Consider the following 11,734-nt stretch of genomic DNA (forward strand, 5'->3'; position numbering starts at 1 on the left):
GTCGGATTATGTGTGTATTGTATACTGTTATGTTGTTTACATTTGATTCTGAATTAATTTGAGGCTGTGGTCCGTGGCTAACGGCTAATGCTACACTGTTGGAGAGATTTATAAAGAATGAAGTCGTGTTTATGAATTATACAGACTGCAAGTGTTTAATAATGAAGATAACGACAGCTCTTGTCTCCATGAATACATAAGAAACGATGGTAACTTTAACCACATTTAACAGTACATTAGCAACATGCTAACAAAACATTTAGAAAGAAAATTTACAAATATCACTAAAAATATCATGTTATCATGGATCATGTCAGTTATTATTGCTCCATCTGCCATTTTTCTGCCACTTGCTTACCTAGTCTGATGATTCGGCTGTGCACATCCAGACGTTCTGCACTTGTCTAATGCCTTTCATAATGTTGGGAACATGGGTTGGCATATGCAAATATTGGGGCGTACACCCCGACTGTTACATAACAGTCAGTGTTATGTTGAGATTCGCCTGTTCTTCTGAGGTCTTTTAAACAATGAGATTTATATAAGAAGGAGGAAGCAATGGAGTTTGAGACTCTCTGTATGTCATTTCCATGTACTGAACTCTTGTTATTTGACTATGCCAAGATAAATTCAATTTTTCATTCGAGGGCACCTTTAAACTTACAAAAAATATAAAAATGTATACAAAAACAAATTAGAAGATTAATCACAATAAAGTCTGTTACAATAAAGAATGATTAATATGCATTTATACAGTGAAGAATATGCAGTGCTATTTTACATTTGTTTACTTTATTTCTGTACCTGAAAACTATTAAACCTTCCTAAAAAGCACTGTTTATTTCATATGTATCTTTGGTCTGTTGTCTTTATGTAGGCCTGCTGAATGTTAAATGGATCCAATCCATGTTCATTAAAAATGATTTGATGATGCAGCAATAAACCTGCTCGTATATTTTAATGCAGGTGTTTTTGAACTTTGCTTATTTAAAACATGATCAAAATACTATCTATTTTGATCTATTTTGATGACAACCATCTACCATCTATTTTGATGACAACATTTCAAATAAGACAGGAAGTGACAAATAGCGGTATCGGTATCGGCCAATAATTGTTTGTTAATATTGGTATCAGTATCGGCCACAAAAAATCATATCGGTGAATCCCTAGTTTGTACAGTATAAAAACCATTACACCTATGGAATGTCCCTACAATTCACAAAAACAAACGTGTGTGTGTGTGCTTTGCTTCTTTGAAATGGTCTGAAAGAGCCAAAACTGTGCCTTTCCCCGGATGCTTATGTTTCTCTCTGGACTTCTGCAGTCCCCTTCTCCCTCTGTTTCTCTTTTAATGTTTCAATGGGCTTCTTTGGCATTACAAGTAATAGCGTATTTGCCAAAGACAATGAGTCAGTGAGGATTAAAAAGAGAAAAATGCAAAATAAAAAGGAGAAAAATATTAATTAATCACTAAGGTGCAACAGACCATGCTATATTGTGAATATAATACAGCACAGCCTTGAGTGCCTTGTTGCTTTAATTAAAAACATTTAGAAAATAAAGAGTTTTTACAGACATTTTTTATTAATTAAAATGATGTTTTAAGCAAATTCATTCAGGAATGATATGAGGGTGAATAAATGATGACACAATTTTAATTTTTTGTTTGTGTCCCTTTAAGAGAAGATATAAAAAAAAATGCAAGTTTTTGAAATAAAAATTGTTTGTTTTGTGGTAAGTTGTTACATTTGTAAATAATTTGCAGTTTTAATTGAACTTTGCATTGAGCCATAGTGAAATACAACTCTAACTCAATTTTGTTTGGTTTGCTATATAAAAACAACCATTTATCCAATGTTTTCCTCCAACTTGTTACTGTTGCTGGGTTGTTTGCAGAGTATGGACTTAGTCAAGATGATTCCCATTTTTCACAGTGGACAGGTGTACATTCCTGGCCCAGATAACATTGCATTTTACTTTTCTCAATGTGTTCAACTTAATCACAATTCATTTGCAGTGTAATTAGTGAATTATTCTGTTCTTGAACCTCAGTCTGTAGTGAGAAACGTCTCGCTGTTAAACTCTTGAATTTACAGGATTTTATAATGGTATATGTTTGGAGAACACTAAGTTGTAAATGGTTCCAGAATTTAATTGCCTGTTTTGTGTCCTCTTAGTTAATGGATATTGGCCTAATTATACCCTGCATGCATTATTTCTGGAGTTCCATGCACCTTTTTTTTTTACAGAATTCAACAGGCAAGGTCTCAGTTGGGTGTTTTTCCCATTTGGCGAATTCTTGGTTTGTTAGTGGACCACACACCTCGCTGCCATAAAAAGCAATGGCCTCAATTACTGATTCTAATATTTTCAGCCTAATTTTAATTGAAATCTCTACAGGACATTGCCTTTTTATGACACAGTGGGTCCTGTGAGCCATTCCTCTCAATTCTTTCACTGCAGGGTTGATGTTGCCTGTGGACCTGAGCTTCAGGCCTAATTGTACTTTGATGAATGTGTGATATAATTGGAAATGAATATGTTTTTAATGCACGTACTTCTAGAACTTGAAGGTCAATAATTCTAGTTTTTAATTTTAGGTTTACTGCCAGGGTAAATGGTCCAGGCCTGTCAGTACTGTTCTAGTAGGTCCAACTTTTGCTGTAATCCAGAATCAGAACCAGGTCATGTGTGTAAATGATAATACTGAGTGAGATCAGAAACCACAGATGTGGTTTGAACTGGTTGGAAATTATTTAGCTTATTCAATAACTTTCTGTGCTACTGGGAGAGTGGGAGGGATTTTTTATAGCTATATTTTATTACTATAATTTCATTTAGCTCATGCTTTGTCTTTACAATAAATTAATGTGATCCCCCCACCCCAACTTAGAATTATATTTAAAAAGATAATGTACATTCAGCTCAACATTATTGGAAAAGAAACCAATATTGTTTGCTCTTGTATTACCGCAAAGGAGTCTATTTCCTAGTAATGACCTGCTGACTGTTCATTAACATTCTTATTAAAAGGCTACTTACCAAATAAATAAATAAATGGACATGAAATATAGATTTGAGTTCAATCATTGATTCTGAAAGAGGTCACAGAGTGATTTGAGAGACGCAACTATGTTGGAAATCATTTGGGATGATAGTCAGTGCAGTTTAGCAGCCATTATACAAAAAATATTTGACTGCCGAGTGCTGCGATCGATCAGTGAGGATCAAATATTTCAGAGAGTTGTGTAATAATGTCAAATAGCAGATAGAATGGAAGGTTTTTGTACATTTTCAGGCAAAAATCTAGCAATTTATGTGTGATATTTATTTCAATACATTTAAGAAGTATAATCAAATGTGCTGTAATCTTGTTATTAAAAAGTCCATTTTACTTCTACCCAAGAGATTGTGTGCTTTTCAAGGAATTCTAAGAGTCTGGTATTGATTACTACAAAACAGCCTTCCCTGGTTACTTCCCACACAAATGCTTTAGTCATTATTACGGTTAAATTCATTCCCCCTTCAAGGGCCATATTGAATAGCTTTTGGAGAGCAGACTGGAATTAGTATATTTAGCTGTAGTGCATTTGCTTTTTAATGTGATCGTTTTGTCTTGAAGCTCTTGTGCAGTAATGCAGAGATCTAATGGATTCTGATCTGAATAACTGATTCGAACACCTCAGGCTGTTTGTTTATTTAATTTTGCTTTGAACTTTCTTTTTCTCCTGCTTCCTCTGCAATTTAATTTTCGTTTAGTTTGTGCCTCACTTCTTCCCCATACTTTTAACCTAATTTGTAGAGCCGCTTTGTCTGTAGCCCTCATGCTTTATATACTAAATGTCACTTACAGAAGTTTCCTATCAGTTCCTGAACTCTGTGGCCATTCTGGCCAACGTGAATAGAGCACCGCTGTTCTCCTGCCAGTAGTCGATCCAACCAATAGGGGTTCCTTCAGTCCCCCTGTAGTCAATAATTTTATCCCTTAGCACTCATCTTTGATCACCAAAATGATATATTTGAATGTTTTTTCCTGTGTGAAATATTTCTTCAAATAGCTTGAATGTAACTCTACACCCTTGTTTTATTTACTATAAGCGGATCCATGAATATGCAAATTAGCCTCACTCACACCAGCTCAGAGATTTCCACTCGGTCAACTGTACTGTTAAACGCTGCACGATAGCAAGTGGAAATACTCGTTTAATTTAGCCATATATGTTTGAACCAGAAAATGGAATTATACCAAAGACCCTATAGCCTTTGATTGTACAGACTCATCTAGAAGTCGATGTATCAGAATGGTAATGTTGGACATATAACGTAATTAATATGATTAGCCTTTTACTTGACTACGTTATCAAACAGCTAATAATGTGTTGCTAATGTTACACAAACCATGTTCCCATTCGTCATCAGACATCAGACTGAGTCAGACAGCTGCCTTCTAAATAAATAAGTGTCCTTGGAAATGCTTTGAACAACTTAGAACATTAGTGGAGAAAGGCACTCATCATTACATAGTAGTATACATCATATACATAATTCGCCTGCTGTATTGCTAAAAGTACATGATATTTCATATCAACAGAAAAATATACCAGGATAACCTGGTTTCTCTTGAGACTCCCCTGCTTCAGAGCATAGTTATTGATATGTTAAAGCCAATGTGATTGGTTACAAGGTAGTTTGGGATGAAAGGAACACTGGCGATTTCAAACCACGTCTTTGGTTTACTGCAGTTTCAAAGAGAAAATACTCAGCAATGATGTGGACTGATAAAATTTGCACATGATTTGTCTCAAAGCATATTAAAACAATGCACAGACTAATAACCAACATTAAAAACTTGATTTTCACCACAGGGGGTCTTTAAATGGAAAGTTCACTCAAAATTTGCTCACCCTCATGTTGTTCCAAATAATTTCTTCCTAGAAACCAATGAAGATATTTTGAAGAATGCTGGTAACCAAACAGTTGTCCATGTATATATATATTTTAATACAATGTAAGTAAATAGGAACCAAAACTGTCTGTTTATCATCATTCTTCAAAATAACTTCTTTTACTTTCCACAGTAAATTTCCCAAAATGTAAAATTGTCATCAATTACTGTCATCAAACTACTCGATTCATATGAATTACTTTTTACGGTCTCTTTAAGGGTGTGTTCACACTTATCATGTTTGGTTCGTTTAAAACGAACCCTGGTGCGATTGCCCTGTAAGTGCGGTTCATTTGAACATGTGTGAACGCTGCCATCCGAACCCTGGTGCACACCAAACAAGCGGACTGAGACCGCTGAAAAGATGTGTCTCGGTCCGCTTCCAAACGAACTCTGGTGCGTTTTGAATTATATATGAACGCAACATGGACCAAAGACATGTAAACGAACCAAAAACAGGAAAATGAGACCCTAAAAAGGACAGAATGCTCACGCATATTGTTTTTTTCGTCATAATTGTGAGTTTGCCCATCACATGGAACTATCCCTATGCCTTTAGGTTTGATATCTTTTGGTTCGGTGATAAAATTGCCAATCTGAACACTAATCGGACCAGGATTACCTTTTTTTTTCTTCTTTTTTTTTTTTACAAGTGTGAATGTACCCTAAGAACTTTCTGATGAGGGTGAGTAAATTATGACAGAATTTTCATTTTTGGGTGAACTTCCCCTTTAAATGTGTGCGTGTGTGTGTTTGGTCCTGGTAAACTTTCCGTAATGGGGACAAAATTTACATTTGTTTTTTAGTCCTCATGAGGAAAACAGCTTGTAAATCCTACAGAGTGATGTTTTTTGAAAATGTAAAAGTGCAGAAAGTTTTCTGTGATGGGTATGGTTAGAGTTATGTTATAGAATATACAGTCTGTACAGTATAAAAAAAAATCATTATGTCTATGGAGAGTCCCATAATACATGGAAACTCAAATGTGTTTGTGTGAATGCCTTTCTGATGTCATTTTGAACTGAAGCTTTCTAATCACGGTTTGCGGTGCGACAATACGGCTTGTATCTGTTGTGTGCGTCCCCTCCTCCCTGTTTAGAGAGGGAAGATGGCCCAGAGGAGATCTGACACTTCCTAGCTGTTTGTGACAGTTCTGGTGTTATACGCTTACCCAGGCAGCCAGCAGGCCTGCTGCTTCCAGACAGGGTGCGTTTGTTTGTGTGTGTATAAGACAGATGGGCCGTGCTCTGTGTTTGTGTTTTATTGTTTTGAGTTCAGTAAATGAGACACACATGGGCAGATAACGGGACAGGAAAAGATAAATGATCAATTAGAGGCTTCACCACAATTGCCTGCAAGTCTCTCTTGTGTCTATGAAACCAAAGTAGGGAAATGATACTGACAGAGAAAAGAAGAGAAAGGGAAAATGAAAAATAGAGAGACAATGAGATCCAGGGTGTATTGGATGTGTGTGTAAAGAGGTGTAAAGAGATCCTGTGTGTGTGGATGTGTGTGAAGCACTAACACTTCCTCTCTGTGTGGCCGAGCTCAGATGAGAAGTCTGATGAGAAGTGGATTGTGTTTGACGGGCCAGTGGACACGCTGTGGATCGAGAGCATGAACTCTGTAATGGACGACAACAAAGTCCTCACACTCATCAACGGAGAGAGAATCTCCATGCCTGAACAGGTACTGGTTGCAGACGATGCCCGGCACACACTAAGACCTCTAATGCCGCTCACCTAGGGGTTATTTAGCTTCTGATTCCAGACCCGATACTGTGCATTTCACCTCACTAACCCATCAGGGTACTACATAGAACTATTTATTTCCTTCATATATGCCCTTTTTCAGTTATTGGGTGAATATAATGAAGAAATGCCTAAGGCACATTTTATTCCAAAATCAAAAAGAAAAAAATATACACTACCATTCAAAAGTTTGGATTTTTAAAAAGGAATGACCTTAAATTAATAAAGAGTGACATTAATAATGTTACAGAAGATTTCTATTGCAAAAAATACTATTTGCAATTTCCACAAAAAAATGAGGCAGCACAACTGTTTTCAACATTGATAATTTAGTAGCGAATTTTGCATTAAAAAAGGAATTGTTTTTACGACAAGCATATTTTTCTTCACAAATTCTATACTTTAATGCCAAAAAATCATCTTCCTTTTACTTTAATGCAATAAAAATCCCTGTAATGCATACAGTGCTGCTTGAAAGTTTGTGAACCACTTGCAGAATCCGTGAAAATGTGAATAATTTTAACAAAATAAGACAGATCATACAAAATGCATGTCATTTTTTATTTAGTACTGTCCTGAGCAAGATATTTTACAAAAACAATGTTTACATAAAGTCCACAAGACAAAAAAAATAGCTGAATTTATAAATATAACCCCATTTCAAAAGATTTATGAACCAATGATTCTTAATACTGTGTGCCATTACCTTGATGATCCACGATTGTTTTTATGTTTTGTGATGGTGGTTCATTAGTCGCTTGTTTGTCCTGAGCAGTTAAACTTCCCAGTATTCTTCAAAGAAATCCTCCAGGTCCTAAAAATTCTTCAGTTTTCCAGCATCTTTTGCGTATTTGAACCCTTTCCAGCAGTGACTGTATGATTATGAGATCCATCTTTTCACACTGAGGACAATTGAGGGACTCAAACATTCACTAATGCTTTAAGATGCATTAAGAGCCGGGGGGTGAAAACCTTTTGAATTTGAAGATCAATGAATATTGTACTTAATTTGTCTTCTGGCAAACATTTAAGTTTCTTCTGTTGCTTCCGAAGGGCATAAAAAAATTATATTTAAACAAAATAAGAAAAATGTTGATATCTTTATCCTGTTCAAAAGTTTACACCCCTGACTCTTAATGCATCGAGTTTCCTTCTGGAGCATCAGTGAATGTTTTAAATCTTTTTAATAGTTGTGTTTAAGTCTCTCGATTGTCCTCAGTGTGAAAAGATGGATCTCAAAGTCATTCAGTCACTGCTGGAAAGGGTTCAAATATGCAAAAGATGCTGGAAAACTGAAGAATATGCAGGATCTGGAGGATTTTTCTGAAGAATACTGGGCAGTTTAACTGCTCAGGACAAACAAGAGACTCATGAACAACCATCAAAAAACGGTCTTAGATCATCCAGGTAACCACACAGTATTAAGAATCAAGCGTTCAGAAATTTTGTGCGGGTCGTTTTTATAAATTCAGCTATTTTTTTTTTTGTCTTGTGGACCATATGTAAACATTTTTTATGTAAAATATCTTAGGCAGGACAGTACTAAATAAAAAAATTTATTACATAAGGATTTTATATAAGATTATGTTTTTAATCATAGCAATGATATTTATTTATTTATTGTATACTTAATTGTCATGAAAAATAAATGTCACAATACAGAAATTCTTAATGGCCCTAAAATAGACTCTGTTTTCTGTATGGGAAATTTAATTTCTTATTTATTTATTTTGTTTTTGAGTGAAATAGGATGCTCTAATGCTCTTGACAGGTTTTGTGAGATTCACCCTTCAGCAAAGTGACAGTTCTGTGCTTATTTGTTTGGGTTTTAACCATTAATGAGAGTGTGTCTTGCAGGTCTCATTATTGTTTGAAGTGGAGGATCTAGCTGTGGCGTCCCCTGCTACAGTGTCTCGCTGTGGTATGGTTTACAATGACTATGCTGATTTGAGCTGGAAGCCTTATGTTCAGTCCTGGATGGAAAAACGGCAGAAGGTTTGGGACACAATGTTTAGCTCAAGTATCTATAGTATTAAACATTTGGCAAAGTGCTTCATCTCTTCTCTTTTGCTCTCAGGTTGAAATGGGTCATCTCAGGCAGCTTTTTGATCGCTATATAGACAAGACCCTCACTTTCAAGAAGACTCACTGTAAGGAGCTGGTGACCATCACTGAACTGAATGGAGTGGCGTCGCTGTGTAGACTCTATGAGACACTGGCCACTCCATTGAACGGGGTCAGAACACTTTCACCTCATTGTTACATGATAACACATGCTAAAGCTAAAGCTCGTGATTATGGTAAAGGGGCATTACATTTCCAATACACACTTGAGGCATTTGGCCAATCACAGCGCACTGGGTCTGTTGGCCAATCCGAGCACTCTGGGCTTTTCGGAAGAAGGGGCTGTGTAGAAATCAGCACGTTTCAGAGAGACTGAAAATAGAGGTAATGATATAATCAGGGCTTGACATTAAAACCCACCAACCCGCCAAATGCAGATGGATTTCAGCAGGATTTCACTCCTACTAGCCACTTTGGCGGGTTGAATTTTATATATAATATATGCATTTTTCAATTGTAGTCTTAAAAAAGGCATCTGAAATAATAAACTAAGTGCAATTTAGTGTTGTCAAAAATAGCGATTTATCGATACATATCAATACTAAATATCTGAAATGCTTCCAATACTCATCTACCGCAGAATAGATACACGACACCAGCTGCGCTTTCTCGCTCTTGAAGTGTCTTAAAGTGACAGCAGCCTAATACACCCACTGCCAAATTATGAGATAATATTAAAAATATCTATATAGCTGTTTTTTCCCCACAGTATTGATGTCAAAATTGTGGCACTGAATGGTTAGTATCTTTGGAAAACCACTAGCCACAGTGACTGGTCAGCAAAAAAGTTAATGTCAAGCCAGTACAATGTACAGTATGTGAAAAATAATGTTTTTTTTTTTGTTTTTTTTTTTACATTAAAGCATGTTAACCTATTCTATTCTATCCAGTAAACAAAATAATGAAATTTTAAAATAGTATCATATGACCACTTTCATATGAAATTTCTCCTTTGTGTTCCATGTAAGAAAGTAAGTTCATTTAGGTTGGCAACATCATGAGGGTGATTTAATACCATAGATACTTTCGTTTAAAAAAACAAAAAAACAAAATCTGTTTTGTTTATATCTGGGCATTATTGCTACGGTTAAACAATTTAAACCCTCGCTCATTTTTACTGGTTCTTTTGATTTCAGGGGCCAGTTGCATAAAAGTTGATGACTAGTCTTAACAGTTTTTGCAACTGGCCCCTGATCTTACTATTCTCATGTCTTGTGTCAGTGTATGCCTTAATCAAAGCATTAATTTAAAGGTACACTATGCACCTTTTAGCCCTCTAGCAGTTAAAAAACAAAACTGCATGCATTTTGCGAAAGAACATTGTTTTGGTTGTGCTTCAGCTCTGCATGACTGTGCGGAAGAATATGACCCTTCACAATATATAATGCTTTACAATGAACTCTGTTAGAGGGCTACATATGACAGTTTATCTGTTCAATAAAATGCCTTACTCTCCATTTTCTTTTTGCCAGCACATTCTCCTCTGTTCTGCATTTTTAATAAACACTTATAATAGGCTTATTATAGTAAATCAGGACAAGACAAAAACACTTTTTGGAAGAATGATTGATGACGTATTGATTTATTTAAAATTTGTTAATTTTGAACAAAAAAAGTTACATAGTGTACCTTTAAACATATTTAGCTTGGTATTTGTTCAGTTGAGCTGATCAAGACTGTCATTCTCTCTGGCTGGTCAGGTGAACCCAGCGGACTCTGAAAACTTTGGCCGTATGGTGGAGCTCTGGTTCATCTTCAGTCTTATATGGTCTGTGTGCGCGTCAGTAGATGAGGATGGACGCAAGAAGATTGACAACTTCCTACGGGAAATAGAGGGAACTTTCCCTAACAAGGTATACAGCGGGCCCTGTCCTAAATGACACTCACAGCCTTTCTACGAGTCCACACTTTCGTGACGTAACGAGGGTGCATAACAACCGCAAAGGGAGAACTCATGGGCACCCTTCGGAAATCTAAAATGTCAAATGGTATGCCCTACACCTACAATCTTGTGGACTTCACAATCATGCGTGGCAGCCATTGTAAGTCCACAAGACCGTACGTGCATATGAAGTGTGCCATTTGGGACAGGGCCAAAGATGAAGTGTGTAATTTTGGTGCTATTGATGTTACCAAATAGAATGTCAAATTAACGACCTTACCAATTGGCTTCCACTGGTCCATTTATTTATTTGTTTATTTATTGTACTTAAAGGATGCTTGTTTTATCTTGAAACTAAATGTGATGTAGTGTTCATACAGTATGAAATAGATAACATGTATATGTAATAAATGTAAATGTATGCATGCAGATGCTCAGACATGCTAATTTTACATGAAAAGTGCTGATGCTGTGCATCTAGAACAAACGTTTAAGCCTTTCTGCCTACAGAAACAAATATATTACTGGAAAAATAATCACCTTGTATTAAACCTCAGGACACCATCTACGAGTACTACGTGGACACCAAGAACAGAACGTGGGCGTCATTTGAGGACAAGCTGCCCAAAGGCTGGCGCTACACCTCCAAGTGAGATGTGTGTGTGTGTGTGTGTGTGTGTGTGTGCGCCCCATCCTCCCCCTATTCAGGGGTCTCTGCCAGCCGCCTGCGGGCTCAGTCAAAGGCCTCTCGCCTGGCTCCCTCCCAGACTTATGAATTCCCCGTCTATTCATATTTCTGTTCTTTTTCATCCTTCTTCATCTCTCTCTTCTCTCCCCTGCTCTCATTTGTCATGTCAGTCCAACTCTTTCCCCTTCATTGTCCTTTGTCCTCTTGGCTCTCTTTGCTCCCTCTTTGTCGGCTGTCCATTTTTCCATACTGCGGTTCTTTTTTTTTTCTTACCTGACTCTTTTTTTATCCCTCTGTTCATTTGAAATGTCTCGCTACATCTTTCAATTTTCAGTCTTTCA

At 36.5% G+C, this 11,734-nt stretch overlaps 1 protein-coding gene across 1 annotated transcript in view; it reads left to right on the top strand.

The window, feature by feature from the left end:
• The window catches only part of dnah2 (dynein, axonemal, heavy chain 2), a 189,757-nt gene that overhangs the window by 132,206 nt on the left and 45,817 nt on the right, over positions 1–11,734 (top strand). The window contains exons 44-48 of the mRNA XM_067400458.1: positions 6,501–6,637; positions 8,557–8,694; positions 8,777–8,935; positions 10,524–10,676; positions 11,263–11,354. Of these exons, the coding sequence (XP_067256559.1) occupies positions 6,501–6,637; positions 8,557–8,694; positions 8,777–8,935; positions 10,524–10,676; positions 11,263–11,354 (679 nt within the window). The remainder of the gene's footprint in view (positions 1–6,500; positions 6,638–8,556; positions 8,695–8,776; positions 8,936–10,523; positions 10,677–11,262; positions 11,355–11,734) is intronic.

This window comes from Chanodichthys erythropterus, chromosome 11, assembly GCF_024489055.1.
Source record: "Chanodichthys erythropterus isolate Z2021 chromosome 11, ASM2448905v1, whole genome shotgun sequence".
Classification (NCBI taxonomy): Eukaryota; Metazoa; Chordata; class Actinopteri; order Cypriniformes; family Xenocyprididae; genus Chanodichthys; species Chanodichthys erythropterus.